This window comes from Seriola aureovittata, chromosome 13, assembly GCF_021018895.1.
Source record: "Seriola aureovittata isolate HTS-2021-v1 ecotype China chromosome 13, ASM2101889v1, whole genome shotgun sequence".
NCBI classification, from domain to species: domain Eukaryota; kingdom Metazoa; phylum Chordata; class Actinopteri; order Carangiformes; family Carangidae; genus Seriola; species Seriola aureovittata.
Window position 1 is genome coordinate 15,888,922 of NC_079376.1, and position 23,397 is coordinate 15,912,318.

At 45.0% G+C, this 23,397-nt stretch overlaps 1 protein-coding gene across 1 annotated transcript in view; it reads right to left on the reverse strand.

Moving 5' to 3' along the window:
• Positions 1-1,626: 1,626 nt before the first annotated feature.
• Positions 1,627-23,397, reverse strand: part of LOC130180160 (signal-induced proliferation-associated 1-like protein 1) — a 34,215-nt gene continuing 12,444 nt past the window's right edge. Inside the window, exons 2-21 of the mRNA XM_056393561.1 lie at positions 17,836-19,543; positions 17,566-17,696; positions 16,272-16,460; positions 15,951-16,125; positions 15,357-15,460; positions 14,900-15,057; positions 11,111-11,690; positions 9,733-10,007; positions 9,366-9,623; positions 9,116-9,259; positions 8,856-9,004; positions 8,654-8,736; positions 8,009-8,427; positions 6,846-7,070; positions 6,028-6,190; positions 5,464-5,665; positions 5,009-5,158; positions 4,702-4,819; positions 4,330-4,408; positions 1,627-3,702 (exon numbers count right to left, since the gene is read on the reverse strand). Of these exons, the coding sequence (XP_056249536.1) occupies positions 3,559-3,702; positions 4,330-4,408; positions 4,702-4,819; positions 5,009-5,158; positions 5,464-5,665; positions 6,028-6,190; positions 6,846-7,070; positions 8,009-8,427; positions 8,654-8,736; positions 8,856-9,004; positions 9,116-9,259; positions 9,366-9,623; positions 9,733-10,007; positions 11,111-11,690; positions 14,900-15,057; positions 15,357-15,460; positions 15,951-16,125; positions 16,272-16,460; positions 17,566-17,696; positions 17,836-19,324 (5,235 nt within the window). The 5' untranslated portion in view covers positions 19,325-19,543 and the 3' untranslated portion in view covers positions 1,627-3,558. The remainder of the gene's footprint in view (positions 3,703-4,329; positions 4,409-4,701; positions 4,820-5,008; positions 5,159-5,463; positions 5,666-6,027; positions 6,191-6,845; positions 7,071-8,008; positions 8,428-8,653; positions 8,737-8,855; positions 9,005-9,115; positions 9,260-9,365; positions 9,624-9,732; positions 10,008-11,110; positions 11,691-14,899; positions 15,058-15,356; positions 15,461-15,950; positions 16,126-16,271; positions 16,461-17,565; positions 17,697-17,835; positions 19,544-23,397) is intronic.

Here is a 23,397-nt window from a genome sequence, read left to right on the forward strand (position 1 = left end):
CATTCCTCGGCCCAGACTGCTTATACCCCACACAGTTCTCTAACACTTTTCAGGAGGAAAAGAGCAAGTCATATACCGCCTTCCCCCAATTATTAGAGCTCTGCTATCAAAATTACACATCAACCTTTCTATACATCAACCATATTGTTATATGACATGACCATCCCACCCCCCCTGATTATAACCAACAACAAACCACACACATGACCCACACTGACTGCACTGACCTGCAATCAGCATATCTTCCTGTCCCATGAGCTGCTCTGGCATTAAGGAGTACCATCATTAACAAGGTGACAGGCAGGCAGACAGGGACTTCTCTAATCTGCTTTAAGGGGGGCCAGCCCTGCTATAATCTGCATTAATGCTAAATTATTGAACAGCCTGTTCAGAGCCTCACCACTGCCAGAGAGCAACACTACGTAGGCCATGCACGTGGCACCACAGAGGTCCACCACACAGGTGTGAAATTATTTAAAGGATGAGTTCATAATTTCGTTCACTGGCGGTGAAGAGTCTATCATCAGTCTACCTGGTGCAATTCCAATACAGGAGATGGGGACAAAAATCCACGCTTCATGCTCCATGCGGAAATGTGTTCAGAAGTTTAGCTAAAGCCAATGAAGCTTCCAGTCAGTTGAATTAAGTTGTATTATATTTTGCATTGTATTTTAGTCAATAGTCAGTAGTCTGTTTAGCCCCAAATTCCTGCTTTTTAGCAATGCTAGCAGTGTGGCTATAGAGATAACATCAGATTGCCATGAAATTACCTACAGATATTCTTCAAGGTCCCTTGAAGGTAAATTCTCATGTCCTTGGTGATCCTGTGAAGTGTAATTATCATGTCAGAAGTTAAGTTTGTCCATTTGTCCCATTTTTACTTGCTGCTTGCCCTCCGCTGCAGCTCATCAAGTAAAGACTGTGAAAACAGAAGAGAGAATTTTGTTCTAAAAAGAATCCAATCCAGACACCCACTCGATTTATCTAACTCAGACTGCTGAAGCCTCAGTAGCCTCACCTTCAGAAAAGCATTTCTGCACAGATTTATCTCCCATCTCTTCCACTGGAATCACATTACAAAGGAATCTCTTCGTGATCAGTATGGACAAGAGGAACAATTACAACAACAATACCTTAATGTGCACGTGGCCATGGCACTATTTGTTAAAGAAAATGTGAACCCATGCTTTAATGTAATAAATATCCAACACAGATTTGCAGTAATAGGCTGCAGTAATCAAAACTCTGCAAGAAATCAAACTGCAGTCATTTCGTGGAACCATAATTGTCCATGTCTTCACCCTGGCGTCTCTTAGGCTATCCTCATCCATCAATCTGTCCCACCCAGGCTCATCTCTGTCAGGGGGAATGCCTTGTGTAATCATGTCTAAGTGGAAAAACAGCACCACTCTGTTAATCACAATACAACAGCAGGCAGCCACCTCCTGCCAGGCCACTGACAGGTATCCGTTTACTCTTGCAGCCACCTCAGATGGCCCCAGCGGTTACATTACTTTACTGTTTCTGTCTCATTTCGTCTTTCTGCGTTGTCAATATTAATGGCGTGTCAGTCGCATCATATCTGCCGCAAAATGCCACCCCAAAAGGCCACTCAGCAAGGTGAAGTGTAATTCAACAAAATATCTTTAATAGATATAAACATTTTGTACACATCACAGCTCAATGGAAACAGAATCACATGCTGTCACACATGTTAAGAATGAGGGTGCAGGGACGATCTGCTGTGCTAGGGGCCTGGGACCTTTTTCGTCCGAGTCTGGCTCATGGTGTTTGTCCTTGTCGTATCCCCTGTTTATCTTTCATATTGCTCCTGTCACTCTCCACTATATCCAAGCCAATAAAGCAGAAATACATCAAAAATAATCTTAAAAAATAAGAATGAAGGTGCAAATTCTGATGAATATCAAATTCTCCTTATGTACAGTTGCACAGTATCTTAGTACAAAAGGAAACAGGTGTAATGTGAGGCTTAAATAAGGACTTTGTCTGGTCATGTACAGAACTAATTCAGGTTGGGCTGACAAGCAGATTTACACACTACAGAAGCCTGTAGCTGGAATTTCAGGATTTACACAATATCTTACTATGTAATCATATATTGAACAGTACCGATTCACTCTATTCAGAGAGTCAAGGATCAGATTGAGGCCTTTTTAACATGCTATAGATGGAGGAGGGGTCAATTCCATGTAGCATTTTACATGTTGTCAACACTAGGTGGCACTGTCTATCAAACCACTGCAGCAGCAAAGGCTGGAATAACCTGTGAGGATAAAAAAAAACAAAACAAAAAAAACAAAAAAAAATAAAACATAAGAAGAATTAATAATTTGGATCAAAAGCCTGCTTTCTCGTGTGGGAACCTTTGTTTTGAGTTAAAGGATATATATTCTCTAATAAAAGGAGGCTGACCATTATAAGTACATGCAGATCTTTAACTGCATATGGCTGTTTTTCTTAAATTGGCCATCATCTTTGTCATAAATACTCTTTACATACAGTATCATATCAAGGGAAGCAGTGAGAAAATACCTGTTAACATCATATATTTACAATAATCTGAATAAGTGACACTGAACTGTAAATTTCTATATTTATGGCACCCATATTATTCTGTTTTTACAATATATATTCTTTTCTTTTTCTTGTGACCAGTAGTCCTGTACAAGTTTTACTTGCTTTTATCCCTCTAGAAATCATACATTTGATACACTTGTACAATCTTATTACATAGGCAATGCAGACAGGCACTTGACCTTACAGTGTTTACAGTATGTGCTATGCCAAGGGTCTCTCTGTCTGTGTCTATCTACCCACACTGCTACTGTAAAAAGCATAGTGTCTCATCTCATAGAGCTCGTTTTCTTTTGGTTAGTAATGAAAACAAATAATCAGCGCTGTTATCACTGAACTGTGAAAACTGGAGAATATGTAAGCAGCATTTACAACACATTGTCACTTAATTCTTGAAAAGTGTCAAGCTTCATCAGGGGAATACGGGGCTATTTTCACCAATTCTTGCATGGAATGAACACATTTTAAATTGCGTTGGAGCTTTTTAATTGGAAATCTGTTCACTTGTAATTAGGTTAGCTAGGCAGCTAAATGGGGACAGTAACTTTAAATCCCTTTAGGTAAGTTTCAACATCTTGCTCTCTCTGACATGCAGGGATACCAACAACCCATTAGATTGGACACAAAGCATCATATCATTTTAAGAAGGGAGTGCATGCTGATCAAACTGTTACACCACTGCTCTTTCTCTGTATTCCTCTGTCCTTTCTTGTAACGATTCTTTGTCTTTCAATATGATAATACCACAGATCCACAAGGCGGAAGAAGGATGGCGTGTGAGTCCATGTTGGCACTGGTTCGTAAAAGCCCAAGAGAAACAGTTCATGTTGTGAGTCTTTATGAAAAAGCTTTTGGATGATCCTCGAAGGATCACGGAGTGTGTACAGTACTGAACAACCAAGTTCCAGATCAGCTTGAGTAGTGGTCAAACTCCTAATAAAGAGCAGTCAGCAGCTGCATGCATCAGTTCATGTCGATGGTGTTGAAGACCCACTCTGTGAACTTCTTGAGCTTGGCTGAGGCGCTGTACGACTCCTCCAGGAGACGCTGGTTGTCCTCTCGCAGGTTCTGGATCTGAGCCTGCAGTGACGCCTTGGCATCCTTCTCCTGATGGTGACACACACACAGTCTATGTGACCTTTTACATATTAATCTAATGAGCACCTTATGATGACTGATGTAACCAAGGTACCAAACACAGTTTTGTGAGCGATCTGATCAGAAATGTGAGGTTCCATTTTTGGGAAAAGGGAAAAGGCAAAGACAAACTTATTACAGTTATTCAAATCGGTCTTAATGGTCCCATGTTGTATAAAGTGAGAATTCCATTTCTTTTTTTGATCATAAAGCAGGTCTAGGTTATATATTAACACTGTGAAAGTATCAACGCGCTTAGTCCACAGAGAACCGCACACAGCCCATATTCAGAAACTTCACCTTAAAACGAGCCGTCAGGACATCCGTAACTTTGTGATGTCACAACAAAGCAGTCACGCTTTCAGCCATGCCCCAAACCCAGCCCACACTCTCCAGCCTTTACTCTTTTGATTCTATAACAGATTTTGTAGATGTCGCCAATGGTAAACTGCTTTATGGTTGTCAAATTCAAGTGATTCAAGCATCGGCATTGATTTTTTTATTTAATTTTAGATATGCTGATTTGTAAGGAGACTGTGATGTTCTTTAATGGCTGTAGTGGCTTTATAAATGGTATGAATCTGAAGCATAACATACCTTCTTCAGGTCTTCTTGTAGTGCCTTCACCATTGACTCCAGCTGGCTAACCTTCCCCATTAGACAGGCTGGAGTCTCTCTGTGAAAAGAGACAACCAGGACATGAGCTGGGACAAACACTGAAACTTCAGAGTAAAGCAGTGGTTGAAGGAGTGATGTTCTGGATGTTTGAGCAGCTTATCAATTCCAACCGAACACTACAACTGCTAATTTATCCCGATTTTTACTAGTATGTGGTCAACCAGAGCAGAGGACTAATTAGTGATCTGAGCTGCAGTTGTGTCTGATTGGAGGGAAATCTGCAGGGTCCTCCATGGCACAGAGCTAGACACCAGCGGATTAAAACAAACACTGGGCCCTGAGGCCTCTTACCCAGGCGAGGGTTGTCGCAGTGGGGCTGCCTGAGGCTCAGCCTGCTGGGGGCTGCTGGCTGTTGCATTTTCAGCCATGGAGCTCTCCTCTTGGGCTGCTAGGAAGACCAGCCTCTGCTCTGAATAGAAAACAGTTGAAAGACATATCATTAGACCTGGAGAGAACAAATACAGAGTAACACTGCCCTCTTCTGGTGACTATAAACAGTTGGGTTTCTCTGCCACACCCTTTTCTGAAAAGTAATATCAGTAATTAACCTTCACTTCCAATGATTTTCTAGGAGGAAATGAAAACAATCCGTGCCTACCCTCAAAGGCCTTGGCAGCGTCTACAAGGTGGGCCCAGTCCAGCGGACCATCTGCCCCAGCGTCAGGCAGGGGCATGAGGACAGTGTCCTGCAGCTGCTGCCTCTTCCTCTCCTGCTCCAGCTCTGAGGTCTCTGGGGCCGACAGGTCTCCTGGGAAGGAGAAACAGGAAAGTGAAACACACTGGGCAGTATTTGTATCTGTTCCCCCGTGACAGAAAAACAGATATTTTGCAACCAAAGGCATCGTTACATTAAATTTAGAGATCATAGGTAATATTTCAGCCTGTGTAAATGTTTTTTGAGATTGAAATGACAAACCTTTATCTAAAAAGACTGAGACACATTATCATCCTTCATTATGTTTGTTGTAACCACAAACAAAATATGTATCACACTCCTACCCCCTCCGTGATCATCAATAACATTACAAAAATAAGAATTATAAGAATATTCACCCAGGGATTTGTGTGACGCTCGCCGGCTTGGTCCGTGGCGAGTGGTGGGTGAGCGTGGCATGGTGGAGCAGCTGAAAAGAAGGTCAGTAGGCGTGTCACGTTGGCCACTGGAGGATGGCTCCCTCTGCCCGCTGTAGATACTCTCATCTGAGAGAGTTCTCTGGAGGGAGCGGCGACTGGGCGGCGGGCCTGGAAACAACGGCTTCAGGTAGGGATGGAAACAAACAAGAAGTGGCGAGTAAGAAATACTGCAAATGATATGGAAGAATCACTTTTAAATAAACAAAAAATTGTAAGGATCAGAATTGCTCCGCTTTGTAATCCATTTTGGCTGTTTTACGCTCCATATTCATGTTTTTTTTTTTTAAATAAAATCTTAATTTCTATTTTTCTTTTTTTTTCTTTTTTATTTGAGTTTAGTTAATTAGTTTTTTACACAGCCAGCCCCTGGCAACTGCAGAGGTACCTCCTGGGGTACAAGTGCCCCTGGTCAGGACTCACTGTACTATGTTACTGTGTTACAAGCGTCAGCGCAGACAATTAGGCCACAGCCTTCCTCAGTACCTTCTCTTCACTTGTCGTGGGTGGAGGGCTGTCAAGTGTGATGAGCTTCTTCAAGTCTTCTTCCAGGCTGGACTTGGCAGTGTGCCGCTGGGGCGACTGGGAGCCCCGCAGATTGGCCCTGAGCTGTGGCTGACCACTCAGAAGACCGTCACTCTGGTGCCGTCTGAAGGTATAAAGCAACGTAAAAAGTGAGACAGATACCTCTTATATCAAAGTAACGCACAGTATTTATAAAAATCAGGAAGCGAGGGTAATGGAGGAGGATTTAACAAAGGCATTCCTGCGATGAGAGGTCACCAGTTGGGAAGATTTGTGAATGATGAGTAGCTGTAACTGTTCCCTCGACGTGCACTTGACATGACACCTAACCACTAAATTGCTTCACCAGGAAAACTGTGGTTTGTTGAGCAGCTGCAGGGTGTGAAAACAGTGGTAGTCATCAACCGCAAATGATGTGTTCACCCATTGACCAAAACACAAAGACATATGTTGCCCTGCCTTTAATGAATGAAAAGAAACAAAAGATAATTTTATTTCCTTTTTCTGGCAGCCAAACAAAAAGATTCAAAACCCAGCCACACCACATGGTGGCAGTGTTGACCAAATAAAAAAAAAAAAACACATCACTGTTAGCTGAGCAGTCACTGGGACAAAATGTCACAAAATACAAACTTTTTCCCCGGCCTCTTCCACATCAACACCACTGACAGCGGGATGCATTTCTACACTGAATGATAATCTTCTCACAACATACAGCACTGCAGGAGACACAGCTTTAAACATTCACAGATGTTTAGTGAAAACTATTCCTATCTTACTTGCGAGTGCTGCCAAAGTCCACAGAGTTGACGGTTCCTCCAGGTTTCCTCCAGCCAATCAGGTACTTCGAGGTTGCTCCTTGACGGGGGTAGAAACTCTTGGTCCCCGGAGACTGGGAGTTCTGGGATGTGGGTGAAGTGGCTGCGGCAGCTGCCTCGTCCTGTGGTGACATGGGGCTGCAGCCCTGACCCATCGGACTCCCTGAGTGGCCAGAACTTAAAGTGCTGAAGAAAAGACATGTATGGGTCAAGTAAGGCGTCACAGAGAGGACTATTCATCTGTTTATCAGGGGTTTTGTTGCTTAATTGTTTTTTTTGGCCTTGGTTCAGTTAGTATGAATGATAAAGGATCAACATCTTTAATTTGACTGAATATGAATTTCTTCTGGTTCAAATAATCAAAATAGGCATTGGCACATTGCATTAAGGCTGTTTGCATATGCACAACAGCCATATTCTCTTAAACCCAGTGGTAAACTTGTCCCATCACTACATCCACTACTTCTGCAGATATGATCAAGTGATGAATTCATAAATAAATAATGGGACACTATGTCCTTGCACTTCAAATGATATTTCTCCATAGCTTGACATAAAAGCTTAAATTTTCAAACAGCAAGTTTTGTGTCTGTGTGCACGTGCGCATGTGCGTGCACATAGTATAAAACAAAGCTTCTAATGTACAAGTCTGGTGGAGCAGAGTTATTCCTGGCTGAGTGAATAAGAGAGGGAGGAAAGCTTCGGCTGATTCAAAGGAAGTGGGATTTAAAAGAGGAGGAACAGTGCTGAGCTCACAGTCTGCGTTTCTAGAAACTTCAAGCACTTAGTTTCTATCATGGATACTGGGAGATGGAGACACATACAAATGCAAAAAAAAAAAAAAAACCCACACACACACACACACACACACACACACCACACACACACACACACACACACACACACACACACACGCACACACACACACACACACAAAAGTTATTCCATTCTTCCTCTCTCCCTTTGTTAATGCCAAACCGCAGAGCTTTGGACTTTTCCATCTGGTACGGTACAGGATATATCTGGACTACAATGAATCACTGTCTCTTTAATGAAACATTGATGCGAGGGCGCAAAATTCCTTAGCTGCCTACACAGCTGACGCTAACCGAACAGCAACACACCTGGAGTGGGAGGCTGCATCACTCAGGCTGTAGGAGCCACTATCAGGAACCAGTGGAAATGCTGATGAGCTCTGCGCTGGGACCTCCCCGCCACCAGTGGCGACAAGGGAGTCTGGCGTTGGAGGTGAAGCGCCACTGGCCCTCTGGCTGCTTGCTGAGTCATCCTGCCATGGGATTTTGTCTTTCGCCCTGAAGGCACCGGTGGAGGAAGCAGTGCTGCTTTGGGTGGCAGTGAAGGAGGTGGCGTCGATGCCGCTGTCGGTGGAGGCGCCCTGGAGGTAGCCATTCAGCTCTAGATCGCTCCGCACTCCTGAACGCGAGCCGACTTCGTACCATTTCTCATCGCTGTGGGTGGAGCTGGAGCCGTTGCTTGAGAGAGTGTTGCTGCTTGACTGGCTGGATGAATATGGAGCATCCACCTATTGACAGAGGAGTAATTGAATGTTATTTTTCAAACTTAAAAAACACAATTTCTTCATGTTTTTACTGTAAATAGTCCAGGGTGTCTCTTCTGCATCACTTGATTGACTTAAAGAGCTCACGATTGCACATGCCACTGTGGTGCTTAACCAGATGTTAGAAACATTTTAATCACTGTCCTCAGTGAAAGGAAATTACATGTGGTGCTTGTTGATTCCAGCTCACCTTGGAGCTTTTGTTAGGAGACATGTGGCTGCTCTGCTCTGCCGGCTGCAGTCGAGGAATCACCACCTTGGAAACCACGGTGTCTGTAGGAAGCAAATACACATGGGTAATAAGGTCTGTAGTTAAGTGACAGCATGATAAGAGCCATGTTTTATTTGATGCTATTGCTAATACCAAGAACAAAGGTCAGAGTTCCTCTTACCTGCGTTGGTTTTGTCCCCCAGTCTGCTGGCTACGTCACCCTCCTCAGTTCGGGACCATCCGACACCAGTGCTAGAGCAAACTTTGACCCCGTCACCTGCTACCTGCCGCACAGATGGCACAGGGGACTGGCAGTTGTTGTTATTAAATCTAAAGGGGAGATAAAGAAGGTCACCTATGTTGCCAGGTAGTGCAGTAGGCCAATTCAGTGTTCAGTATGTAACCCTCTGTAACCTTCTATCAAGGGACAGAAAATCTTACCCATCAGGCATAGACTTCTGCCTCCAATGGTTGGAGCTCATGGTGTCTGTGTAGGAGAGGCTGGAAGGGGAGTTTGTGTTGTGCAGTGTGCGACCCATCACGATGGAGCAGGCAAGAGCGTAGTTGTCGTTTCCTGGGGAATATCTGTGAGGACACATATGGATATCATTACAGACAAATACTGGAGCCAGACACTTTTGAGTTCAGTGTGTCTGCAAGTTTTGTAAGAGCACCATATTTATTTTATGACCTTTTGGGGTTGAGGGGCCGGCCATCGCTGGATACACTCCGAGGCATAGCGGCAGAGGTACGGTCACTGAAGTCTGAGGGCGGGGCCTTGATTAGCGTTCCCCCTGTGCCAGCAGCGCGTGTTTGAGGGCTGGATGAGGTGCGTGGCCACTTGGTGTTGTTGTTGGTGGGGCGGAAGGGGAACTTTAACTCGTAGGGCATGCCCTCCTTGTGGTTCTTATAGTCCACTAGTGGCATGTGGTAGATTTCTGAGCAGCCTCTGTTGGCACATGAAGCGTTCACAGTCAGAATACTACACTGAAAGCTACAAACAGCTGCTTTAACTGCAGTCTCTCTTGCATCTATAGATACTTCCAAGTGCACTCTACCTGCGTGGTGTGGAGTCCTCGTGTGGAGGAATGATGACCACCTTCACAGTGACGGAGGTCCGGAGCAGGTCGATCATCTGCTCGTGGGACAGCGAGGCCACCGCCACCTTGCAGATCTCAACCAGTCGGCTGCCCTGCCTGAGCCCAGCCTGCCAGGCATAACCGTAAGGCTCCACCTCCGCTACAATGCCCTCAAAGTTGACATGAAAGCCCAGCTGGCCCAGAGCATTACGACGCAGGGTCATCTCTGTGGTCTGACTGCCTTTGGTCAACAGCTAAAGAACAGACAAGAGTGAAGGGGTGGAGGTGCAGAGGTAGGAATAAGGGGAGGAATGGAATGCACATGTACATGCACAATGAAAAACATTTACAAAAACTCAAACACTGTCTTCTATGAAAGATGCATCTCATATAACAGTAGCTCTTATCCCACGCAGGCTGCAGCACATACCATGAATACAAGTACTTTAATTTAAAATATTCACAATCTTTAGAAACCCTGTCTCACCCTTCCCCCTGGCTGTGGGAAGTTAGCTGAGAAGTAAATACTGGTTAGTGAAGCCCAGGAGTGAATCACAACAGTAGCAGAGCTCCAGTTACCTACTGTTCTGATGAGTGTCATGATGCCCACAACAAAAGCCTTTAAAAAAAGAAAGAAGATAAACCCCCACACACACACACACACTTTCCTCTCTTCCAAAGAAAGCACGTGTCAGAACTGGTAGCAGGCAACAGTGATTTCTTATTTTGTTTACCATCAACTAGAAAGGCTCGGTCTGTCAGAGGAGTGATTTAAAAGCCCCACCAAAAAGCACAGCGTTACCTACACCACGTTGAAAACCTCAGTAATGATATCATATCACCAAATGACTATGTATTATGCTTAGTGTGACTTATAATCATAGAGTCAACAAAACAGCTGTGGCTTTTTGGTGACTGTATAATTTGAGGCTACGCCCTTATGTTTCCATTATAACATCAATAATACTCATTTTTTTCATACAACTGTTGTCAGGATAGTGGACAGAGGACAAAGCGTGCCCTCACACTCTCAATCATGGGACTTCACTAAACACTTTTTACCTTCATATCTGTTCAGTGGCTACAGGGACACACCTGACCTGACCTTTGTACTCATTGATACTGGTGGCTTGATCTAGAAATGTATGTTTATGTTTTGATAAGCTTTCCAGGTGACTGGATAAAATGTAAGTATGATGATAAAAGTAGTAATACATTCAAGAGAGTCCAAGGTAAAAGGACTCATGTGTGTTCATTACAAGCCGTTTGTCTGGCTCAGTGTGACCTCTCAGAGCTTCAGCAGATGGTGTGTGCTAATGAGATGTACTGTCATAGACAGTAGTAGAGCTCCACTGACCTCCAGTCTTTTGACAACCTCTCCAAAGTCTTCCGTGTTGTTATTGATGGAGCGCAGAGAGACGCTCTCACCGCGCTCATAGTAGATCTTCATGGAGGCGGGGCTCCCCGTTGACCAACCAATCACATCACGTGTGGCACAGTTAAACACGACCGCTTTGGCCTCCTGATCCAATAGGATGATGAAGTCGTTGGAAATGGCCAATAAGCACTCGCGTTCAGCACCGGCTACCTGATCTTCAGCGTGCACCTGCCAGGTCACCGCCCCCAGACTCCGAAGCTCCGCCCCGCTGTACGGACGCACCTTCTCCCGTCGTTTGTGTGCCAGAGAGATGAAGGGGAACTTCCCAGTGGGTTCTACTGGGGTGCTGGTCACGTGACGTTCTGCCAAGTCCCGCAGGTACTCCTGCCGCGTACGTGTTGCCATCGCACCAAACTTATCTGACTTGTGGGCGGCGTTTTCAGCGTTGATGACTTTGGCCAACAGGAAGTCCCGGAAGACAGTGGACTTGGGGAAGGTCACGCCCTTGGGGATTGGGGGGCCAAAGGAGGGAACGTCCTGGGAACGGGTAACAGCCACACTACAGAAAGAGAAGAAGACGAGAAGGGTTTGATGTTACTGCTGCTGGAATCTATAAAACTTTTTTTTTTTTTATGTCGTTGAATCAAGTAGTTTAAAAGTGCTGTTTTATGACATCATAAAACAATATCATGAAACATACAAAATATGCAGTAACAAAACACATCAATAAAAGAACTTCAATTCTATATAATATGGAATAACCAAACAGTACTCATGAAATATAAAACAGATGTGCATGGTCCTATAACCAGGAACCAGGAAAAAGTCTGGTCTGATACACTGAAAGGACAAACAGCACATGGTCTTGTAAAAAAAGAATAGTGGAGACATCTTTACATGGTTTCCCTGAGGTACTGTTGCCTTTGACCTGTTTCACTTGTGAGTATAAAGGAGGGCGTTAAAATTCCTAAGGGCAAGGTTCTCCTCTTGTTACCCTCTGCTGCTCCTATTCCATTTGCACACAATGACCGTGCTGGAGTTGCATTACTATGAATTAGTAAACAGGTGCAGGTAATGCTGTCTCATACCTGTTGTTCCTGAGAAAATGGGCTCGATTGGAGAACAAATACAGCAAATTGTGCTTTTAAACATATTGGGATTCATTTACCATTTGTGGAAAGATGACTGGATTGTCCAGGCAGTTGGTAGCATGTCTATACTGGCTACATAATTCCTACTGTTAGGTTTGAGAGTAATATAGAGGGTATATACATATAGTCAGGAGCATATACAATAAAAGCCCATGAGTATGTGAAAACCGAGAACTGGCCTTGGATAAGCTGATGTGACAGTCCTGACAAGTTTCCATCCAGTCCATTAAACAGATAACAAAGCCATTGCCTGCAGCGGAAATGTTACAAACCATGCCTGACTACACCCGGCATATAAATACTATACATCCAATCACAGCTGACAAGCTAGATCCCAGCGCTGACACCCTGCCACTCTCTGCTACATCATGGTATGGAGAGGCAGTACTGCGGCTGGAGCTAGCAAGCACAAACAGCCTACTTTTACCAAACAAAGATCTAGTTATGCAATCTGCCTGGTTGGCCCTGTGTGACTTTGAGGCAGCGGTTGAAAGCAGCAGATTAGCACCCCGCTGGCCCCAGGCCACTTACTCCTCTAATGCTCCGGCCTGGCTCAATATGACCTGAGCATTATCCAAATCTCAGCAGCAGGCAACAACGGGCTATTAATAACTGGATGACTCATCAAATCATAACATATACTTTATTAATAGAGATTAGAGAAGTAAAGATGCATTACTGAAATAGTCTTACGTAAGATATAAAGAGAGTCATATGAAACGATGACAAAAATCAAACAATCACCCTCACTCTTTCAGGCTAGTATGTGTGTTTTGTAAGAATGTGTGTGTGTGTTTATGTTTGCAAATGGGTGACTTGTGATTATCTCAAATCCACAGAACTTGGTTAAAACACAGCATCGGCTACTCTGTACGGTATTAACAAAGTCAACACACCACAACATACAAACATCAACACAAACACCTATAACGTACCTCCCGGTTTCACCAAAAAATAATCATGATCTTGGGAGTAGTGCTGCAAAATATCCTGAATGTTTGTGGGAATCAATGTAAGGCGACAAAACGATTTGCTAGGTCAATGCTAACTCTATTCTTTTCTGTAGCTACAGTCCAATACTCAAGATACACCACTCAGTATGGAGTGGAAAATCTTTATAGCTGTTCCAGTTCTCTTGTCCCAGAATTGTTTCCAAACCACCAGGGAAAAGCATCCAGGGAAAGACTTGTGACAGTCAGGAGTGAAGTCTCGACATATGGTACCTCGATCCACAGAATATGAGAAGAAGCCAAAGGCTGGGTTGGTTTGTGAGTGACTCTGGGTGGGGTAGCTGGGATTGTCCTCAAGGATTCTGTGTCTCGCGCCTCTCCGTTTCATCCATAAGGCAAACCAGGAGAACCAGCATTTCACCCTTTCTTCTTCCTCTTTTCCCAGACTATAAACCAGAAGATGTACCCTTTAGGCAAAAAGCACGCTGAATGAAGGCGTCCACTAGTCGATTGGATGAAGTAGCTGGTCAGACAAAAAAAGGAACTTGCCTAGAGAGAAGAAGGGCTCGAAATAAATTAGCCCAAATCTGATGCAGGTGTGAGCTGAGAGACAGAAGGCTGGTTTGACACGTCCGCTCCTGAGGTGGACTCTATGAGATCTGAGGGACTCGGCTCTCAACAATCCTCCCCGCTCACATGCATGTCCGGGTGAAGAGAGCACTTTGTGTGCATGGCGCTAACTCCTTCAGACCACTCCGGCTCATGCTGCCCAAAGGCAAAGTGGCAGGCTGGGAGAGGACGAGGAGGAGGAGGAGGAGGAGGAGAAGAAGTGGGGGGGGGCTTGTATTATGTGAGTGTGTGATGAGTGAGTCTTTGAGTGAATTAGTGTGTGAGGGGAAAAAATGTGTGCATGTGTGTGTAACTTTGTGCAAGTGAGCATGAGAAAGAGGTAAAAGGAAGAAACAGGCGTACGAGAGTGAGAGGGAGCAACTATGTGTGCATAATATCTGTGTATGCACGGCACAGAAAGTGTGTGTGTGTGTGTGTGTGTGTGTGTGTGTGTGTGTGTGTGTGTGTGTGTGTGTGTGTGTGTGTGTGTGTGTGGTAGGGTAGTGATGTGTAAGTGTGAACGCCACAGAGTTGCAGTCTGATCATCACGAGGCCAAGAATCAGCCAGCGGAGGAGAAGAGGAGGAGATCTCCCATCAATTCGACAGCTACTGCTGGGCCAATCGCTTCTGTTTGATCATAATCAGACAAATTTATACTTCTGCAGAGATACAGTTGATATAAACATGCACGGCCCAGAGACACTGGAATGGTGGTCATGTAGCAGGCTTTTATGTTTGACCTATGCCTTGCAGTCAATGCTTTTGTCTTAATGCTAGCTCCCTGCATGACAACAACTCAGAGTAGTGTGGAGCTTTTAAGGGAGCACTGAGATAAGAAGTTAAAACCAGATTTTTACTCAACATTGCAAGTGTGTTTGGTCAGTATGGACAAAGACCATATATCATATATACATGTGTAGAAGAAGAAGAAACAGTTTCCACTGTCGTCCTTACAAATTTACTGTACACCTCCAAGCTCTATAGGTTGCTCATTACGTCCAGTTCAGTCATTATTCTGCTTTTTTTTTATCTCTCCTGATCTAATGCAAAGACCCACCTGTAGCATGTGTTGTCAGAGCAGGGGTTGTGCACCCGAACGATGATGAAGACATGCTGAAAGTGTGAGCGAACGGCTTTGGGGGTGAAAGGGTGAGCACCGGGCTCCTGGAACACGATAGTCACAATGTCGTTCCCAATGTGGCGCTTCCTCAATAACTAGGAAAACAACAACATCTTAATTAGAGAAGTATGGAGACCTGAATCTGAAAGCAAAAGCATACCACTCATGTGGTACTTTACATTTATGGATGGTCAAAAACATGGCACTTGAATACAATAAAAGTTTCTTTAAAATGAAAGTTGGACGGGAATCAAATCTGATACCCGAGCCACAAGTCATATCGTGCATTCTTCTAAACAATACACCCTTCCTTTATGGTTTCCTTTGGCGAGTTTTCCATTTCCTGATACACAGCTAATGGTATAGCACAAAAGGCTGTGCCCTCCATCTTTACCTGTTGTTTGTTGTTGGGTGTGTAAGGCAGCAGAGTCGACACATGGAACATGATCTCATAGTCCTTGTATGAAGTGTACAGGGAGTGAGTGCCCGTGGAATCCGCTGCAGGAAAAATAGCGATATAGCGTTGAGGCCCCGAGGTACGATAACTGCCATCCATCTCCCTCACATGTGTATTCTGTGTTCAGTTATTTCTCCGCAAGGCAGGATGCAATTTCACTATAGCCCAAACAACTAGACAATAGTGGATAATTGTCAGCGTGGATAAGATGACAAAACCAACGCTCAATTAACTGTTATACTCAAGTGTCATCTGTAAGTGGAGCTTTTTGAATTTTTGTATAACATTACACTTCCCAGAACAATGGGGTGACACTAATTCACAGCAGAGCAACTGTTAAGCAAAAGACACATTACATCTTCTTTTTCATATGTGATAAAGCATCGAATCAACTGCAGGAGGAAGTCACCGTAAAGATGCATCACAGCCTGGGTGTTAATAAGACTAGATCTGTGTGTGTGTGTGTGTGTGTGTGTGTGTGTGTGTGTGTGTGTGTGTGTGTCATTTAGAAGAGTGTTCGGGAGTTGTTACTTTTAGTGTCCAGCTGGGCTCTGTACTTGGTGAAGCCCTTAAGGCGAACCTTCTCCCCCAGCAGTTGGAGAAACTCTTCCAGGGCGGGGCCGGCCGTCTCGTTGTTGTACATCTCCTCCTCGGTGCTCTGGCCCGCTCTGCAGTACATCACCCCCACCTTCACCTGAAAACTCAGCTGGGGAGCAGCAAACGCGCAGACACACCGACAGACATAATATTTCTTTAACAGAGACTTCTGCAGGACTGAAACTCACAAAACATCAATTCCCTTACTGTACAGATAAACAGTTGCACACATGGTTTTTGATCTTTTCCTCCTACCCCTTGTTCATCCAGTTTCATCAGCTGCTCTGTGACTTTGGGTGTGTTGAGGGCCAGTCTGAGGCAGGACAGATCCAGCTCAGGGAGAAGGTACTCCAGTACCTCTTTGATGGGCAGCCCTCGGGTGGTGCCGTGCTTAGAGGTGGAAGGCACTGCATCCTCCAGGATAGAACCTCTCAAGGTTGTCAGCTGAATGGACGGAGACGAGGGGGGGAAGAGGAGATTACAGTGAGGAGAGGGAGAGGACAAAGAATGCAACAAGGAATCCTTGCTGTGCTTTGAAGTTTTTCACGGAGATAGAACACGCTGATAGCAAAACCTGCCTGCATAGACACCAGGAAAAAAACAGATATAAGCTACTGTGGTTTTTAAAGTAATAGCAACTTCTTATTTTACCCTTAAAGATATAAAATAACAAGACAATTGTGACTCAAGGCTTAGGGTAAACAGAAAAGTGGAACTGAGGAAGAAGAGGTGGGAGGGCTTGTCCAAGCATTCTGTGTACACAGAGTCTGCATTGTGCTGGGCTCTGGGAGTGAACTCAATCGCTCGGCTATCATAAGCAGCTGGAACGGACGGAGACTTTCTCCCCTGCAAGCTTGAGGCTGTTCTGGGGCTGTGTTTACAATGGACCTGTGTTCCCTGTGTTTGGAAGGTAGGATAGGGGGGCGGGGGTCCTGAGGTACTTCCGTCTAAAGTGTGGGGGTTTAATCACATGCACCTGTCCACAACAAACAGCCCGAGGCAGGTGCCTTTACCCTCTGTCGGGGAATGCATGTCTATATTACCGCAAACCTAACATTCGAAACCCAAACACAGAAGACTTGGAGCCAATATTGCAACTAAATACAACAGTCTATTTTTACTGAAAAAGGAAGGAGAAGCAAAGCTCTCCACACAGTGGTTTGAGGTTGTTGGATATGACAGGCCTTGGAGGCTGGAAGATGAGTGCACTTCCTGAAGTTTCTCCACACGTTGCTGATATTGGGAGACAGCTGGATAGCCCAAGGGCTGCTCACATCATAAGAAACAAAGACTGAGAGTGGTTTTACCTCGAGCTGGCAAAATAGTAACTGAGCTTTACACACCTTCTATATGGATAAACATGATACCAGTCTAACAAGACAAAAACAGCCAACAGAGTAAATATGCCTTTTCTCACTTTCAAACAAAATAATTTCCAAAATTTGTGAGTGCAAAAAAAAAAAAAAAAAAAAAAGGACAGGAATGACTCATGTGATGTGGTGCTGTGGTTGAGGCTGGGTTGTTGGCAGGACAGGACACTATAACTGACCTCGCTGGTTCTGAAGATGAGGCGGTAGTTGTACTGCTGGCCGTGCTCCTTGTCATCCTCCAGCTTCTCCCTGCGCAAGCTCACCGCAACCGGACCGAGTGCCTCGTCCATCCCAAAGTAGTTCCAGTGCTCTGAGGTGGGGGGGGTGGCGGCAGAGAAACAGGCAGAATTTTGTTGGGGGGTTTTCAACATTATTATTTCAAACAAACATTCATATGCTAACGAGTGTAATGATAAATAAGGTAATGAAAGCAGTTAAATGCATCTTACCCCTAAGGTAGAAGAACTTCCTATAGTAGTAGGCTCCTAGGTCCACATGCTCCACAATGTATTGTTTTCCCTTTTCGCTGAGCGTGCTGGGGCCCTCCTTTGGCCCCTCGAGCACTGCTACTCCAGCATTTGTGCAGTGTGTGCTCACAGATGTTTGATACAAGTTGCCTTCCCCACTCAGGGTCCCTGAGCCACTGTTACTTGTTCCACCACTTACAAGCCCATGATAACCCATCCCACCTGCTCCCAATCTGCGCCTTCCATTGCCGTCAGCACCTATCTCGTTACGGAAGCAAGGGCAACTCAGCAGCATTTCGTTGCTCTGTTCATCTGCTGCGTCCAGACCAGGACTGTCCCTAGAACTGAGCTCTTCCTGGCTGCCGCTCGGGGAGCTGTAAGGCAGGCTGTGGGTGGACGAGAGGGTGGAGGTAGCCGAGGCTACAGCAGCAGCAGAAGCTCCAGTGGTGGTGTTTTTCCTCTTGCCTGCAGTGTGCCGCAACTGAATAACTTCGTTGAGGTCAAGCAACATGCTCTGAACATCATAGTGGGCAAATCCTTTCTGACACACCCAGGGCTTAAGAGGGGGGCCCATGTCCTCTGTCCGGCTATCCTCTACATCAGACCCCGCCCTCGGAGAGTCCAACTCACCCCGCACGTTCCGAAGTTTGCGGAATATAGACTCACCCCCTGTCTCTGATTTAGTGCGTCTTTTGGGGAGCTTATCTCTGTCCTTAGCTTTAGGAGGTTGGCTGTCCGAGTCCTCCTGAAGATCAAGGATGGCCTGCTTGGGCCCAACATTCAGCATGTCCTCCAGTTTCTCTGGAGCAGGGCTACGCTGGTCAACTTTATCCCCTTGATAGCCCTTAAGCATTTCAAAGAAGCTTTCTCCAGATGCTCCATGCTGATCTATTGAAGAGGTGCTGCCGTATTCGCGGTGAAGAGGGGACCATTTAGCTCCTGGTGATGGACTCCAGTCCTCTCCACTGTCCCCACTGCCGTCCATCTCACTGATAGTCATGTCACTGTTGCTGCGCTGACGGATGCGTCTCTGCCGTGGGTTTCTATGTGCAGGTCCTCTGTAGTCTCCCGGGGCTAGGTAACGGGTATCAGGGCTGTAGTTGTTAGCCTGAGCCTGGGTGCGATTCTTCAAAGTATTGTGAATGTTACGCAGCATTGATGAGTCCTGAGGGCTCATAATAGAGCCTAACTTAATGTGACTTTTTCCAGCAGAGGGCACACCAGAGTTCTCTGGCTCTGTAGTTGAGTGCCACAGAGCCCCTGCAATGTCTTTCCTTGGAGGCCAGTCAGCCACCCGAGCCCGTACACCCATTTTAGGCACTCCTGTGCTCACAGTGGCGTGGACATTGTCTGTGCGGGTTGGCACAGCCCCTCCATTGACCATACGGAGGTGGCGGGTATAAAACTCATCAGTGGCTGGGATGGAACCCCCAACGGTGCGCTCCATGGGTGGGCGCTTCAGGCTGGTCATGACACCAGTGCCAAAGGCTAAAGGCACTTAGCAGGTAGACATGGCTGCCTCTGGGATGGGATCCTGATCCCTGACTTCATGAGCAGATTGATTGTCTGGATCAACAAGTGAACACACAGAAGGACGTGACGGATCAAACCCACCTCTTCAGCACTCAAGCTTGCATATTGCTTCCTCGACTGCGTCGACACTGCCACATGGCATTTTCCTTACACAACCCTGGAGAGAAAAGAGAAAATCAATCAGTACATACATTATCCATACCCTGACACACAGCTTTACCTTACATAAATAAAACTGGAGTTTATGGAAAGCTGAGAAACAGATCTTCAATAACGAAGCTGCTGAGATAAGATCCATATTAGTGGGAAACCAGACAACTTCACGCTTGATTGGCTTTGATCAGTGCCCTGTCAAACTTTGGAGAAAGCGCAATGGTAAATCTAATTACAATCTCACTTCTGAAGCTAAGAAAGGAAATACCTCCGCCTTTTTACTACTTGTAAGAGTAGTAGGAGTAAGAGAGACTTGTACAAGTATATATATATATATATATATATATATATATATATATATATATATATACGTGTGTGTGTGGATATATATATGTATATATAAAACCTGCCTGCAGAAATGAATGTCAGACTGTGGATGTTTTTTTTTCTCTGACGGCTTTTCACGAGCCAGTGAAAAGTCACTGACATGTTCAATTTTAGATAAGGGGGCCTACTTTTCAAACCAATTTCAGCATAAGCATCGAGGGGAAACATGAAAGCTCAGCCAAATTCAAAAATGAGTTCAACAATGTGTGTCATTTTTTTTCTTGAAAGTCTGAGCAGAGTGATTCCTTTGCCCTAATCAGTTAATTTGCCCAAAGGGGACGGTAAAGATCACTTAGCTGGAAATTTAATAAACCGGTTCAGGACTTATGTCATAACCAAGATTACATATGAGTGAGAGAAAAATCATGTGGATCTATCGGTAAACTTAAAGTCTCTTTAGCCGGCACAGCTCTAACCTCCCTCTGTCACCGACTCTTGGCTTCTGACTCGTCTGAAGTCTCTCACGTGCCTCTTTAGTAGCCAACATTATTGAATTGTAATGCAGAGTTGCAGTTTTTGGGATCAAATATCCCAAGCTGCACATCAAAAAGCAAAGGGGCCCTTTGAAAGTCATCTGAGAAGTGGATGATGATCCTCTGCCTGACAAATCGAGCCAATTTGGCAGTGAGACACTGGGGGAGATTAAGGCTCCACTCTGAGTCGGCCCTGCCTGGCTGTGGCTGTGATCACATTAGCCACAAGCAATCAGTGCACTGTGACGGGCCTACAGCACAGCCACCTTCACACTGCATCTCAACATCAGGGCCGACTTTATACTAACAAAGACACAGACTCTCCTTAGTAGTAAGAGGAAATTCACCTTTGCTCTAAACAATAAAAGTAATCAAAGTCAAAGGAAGGGGAAAGGAATGTATAGTGCCATGTAGCCAGCAACAGTACCACAGTCAACTGAGAGATGGGTCAAACGTTCACGAGAGAAAGCAGTGTGTTTGATAGGATCAACGTCAATCTACAAGTCACACAAGGAGTGCAAGTGTAAAATCTCAAGGCTTTGGAGATGATTCAGTTTTCAGAGTGCCTGAGGCAAAGTACCCCAGTCAGCCTTATACTTCAAAACATGGAAGAGTATCTTCTAACAACAAACCTCTAAAACTGTGCATATTATGAAGCAGAGAGCCCCTCTCTTAGTCCAATATTGTGCAAAAACAAGCTGTTAAAATCATGCAGTAAGATTCATTTGATATGCAATGGAAATGTCTTAAAATGGAATCTTTTAAAAACCACAAACAACAGTCGTGATCAGGATCCTCAGATAAGGCATTTATTGGAAAATGTTGCACGTGGTGCCCGATATCCTCACGGTCTAATAATAAGCCAATCAGAGCATAATTCTTTACAAAAGAGCCTCAAATGAAATGCAAACCCAGGATGTCACAGCTTCATGGTGACATGATAAGCGCCTTAAACTACAAGGCCACCGAGATACACCCGCATCACTTTATGCAATCTTCATGCATCTTTTGAAATAAGATGAAAGAAAATATCCCCACTGTGATCTTCCATTTGTCACACGAGGAATCTTTCCACTGTACACTCCTCAAATGAATGGGCATCTATTATTTGGCGGTAGATTAAGTGTCTGGAGCAAATTAATAAAAACTTGTTAATTAATTAAAAAAAAAAAAAAAACTCATTCATGTCCTACTAATACCCTCTTTCTCTGACATGAATAAGAGTGAAAATAGTGGAATGCAAGTGAAACTCCCAGAGTGTTGGTCCTCATTCCCTCATGCTGCCTAGTGTCTACACACACACACACACACACACACACACACACACACACACACACACACACACACACACACACACCAACCCACCCACACACACACACACACGTCCCAGAAAACAGAGCTCTAATCTCCTCGCTGACGGACATGCAGACAGACGACTGGCTTCATGGTCTTGTCAGATTAAAAAGGAAGAGTGTGGCATTGAGACTGAGAGAGCGTGTCTTCTGTACATTTGTGTGACTGAGAAAGACAGACTGAGAGCATGAGAGGGGGGAAACAAGGAGATATCCAAGAAACAATTTAAATAAAACCAACATAACAGTCTCTTTCCAGACATCCTGCCATACTCTTTCCATCCTCCACAGAATTAAACTGAGCGATTTTTTTTCCCCAGGTCGGTGGGACATGCCCCAACAGCTTGAGCCTGTTGACTAAATGAGGTTAACTTCCTGTAATTGGGGCTCCGACCCCCCCAGCTGTTCTGTAAAGCCTGACGAGAGATGAGCAAATCGGTGGTACAGACGAAGGGCTGGTGACATCATGGCACACCTCTGAAGAGCTACAATTTGTTCCTCCTGGTTGTAGGGACGAGTGTGTGTGTGTGTGTGTGTGTGTTTGTGTGTGTTACAGGTGACTCAGACAGCGGCTCTTCCAGGATGTTGCAGGTTCTTGTGACCAAACACACACACACACACACATACTACATGGAATTAAAAGTGGAGGACAGACAACAGTCACTCAACAGCACAGATGAATCGTGTGATGAATCACAGGTGTGAAGCGAGGGTCTGACTCTTCCAAATCTGACTCACAAAAAGCAGAGCAACTCAAGCAAACCAAAAGAACAAAACCTGAGTCATCATTTTAAGACCCAGCTCGGGTCGCTAGACATTCTCAGAGCTAGGGTCTCCTGGAGAGGAATCCCAGTTGCTGAGCTGGTTTGGCTAACTGGTGTACCAGAGAGAAATGACGCCCTGCTGGAGTTGAAAGACTCTTCGCCCTGCGTCTCCAAACAGAGAGGGAATGAGGTTTCCCAGTGGACTGGGCAAGTGTTTCCAAAGCTGAGACAAAGGAGCCGAAGGATTGCCCTACAAGCTTGTAATTACTGCGTGCTTGAAAGGGACTATGGGGCTGTTTAGCTGACACCATTGGCTTTCAAACAGGCACCCTACCATTTACCCCAATGGCTCTCACTGTCTCCTAATCTTCCCCTGCTCTAAGGGTTGACTGGGCTGTTGGGCAACAGGCACAAAGGTCCCTCTGTGCTGGCTTGGGCAACACTGGGGCCCCACTCCAGCACGGTGAAGTCTTTGAAAAAATTGCCTGGCAAGTGGACCCCACTATGGTTGCATATATGAGCCCTGCCAGGAAAACCAGATGAATTAAATGCAAGTGGAGCTGGAGATGAAGAAAACGCTGAACCAGAAGTTGGAAACAAGAAGAACAAAGAACTAAGAGGGTGGGCACTGAAAAGCAGAAGAACGACTTACAACATGAAGCAGAAAATGATCTCTGTTGAGTGTCGGTATATGACAATCACATCAGGATCACTTTGCTGTTCTGTAATCCACTGACTCACTGCTGCAACACACATTAACTGTCAGATGACTGGGATTTGGAGAAGTAACATGGGAAAAACATTTCTCTCATGGGAAGTCTGTATAAATGACTAAGACTGCAGTTAAAGCTCAAACCCTTCCACAATGAGAAAGCTTAAACA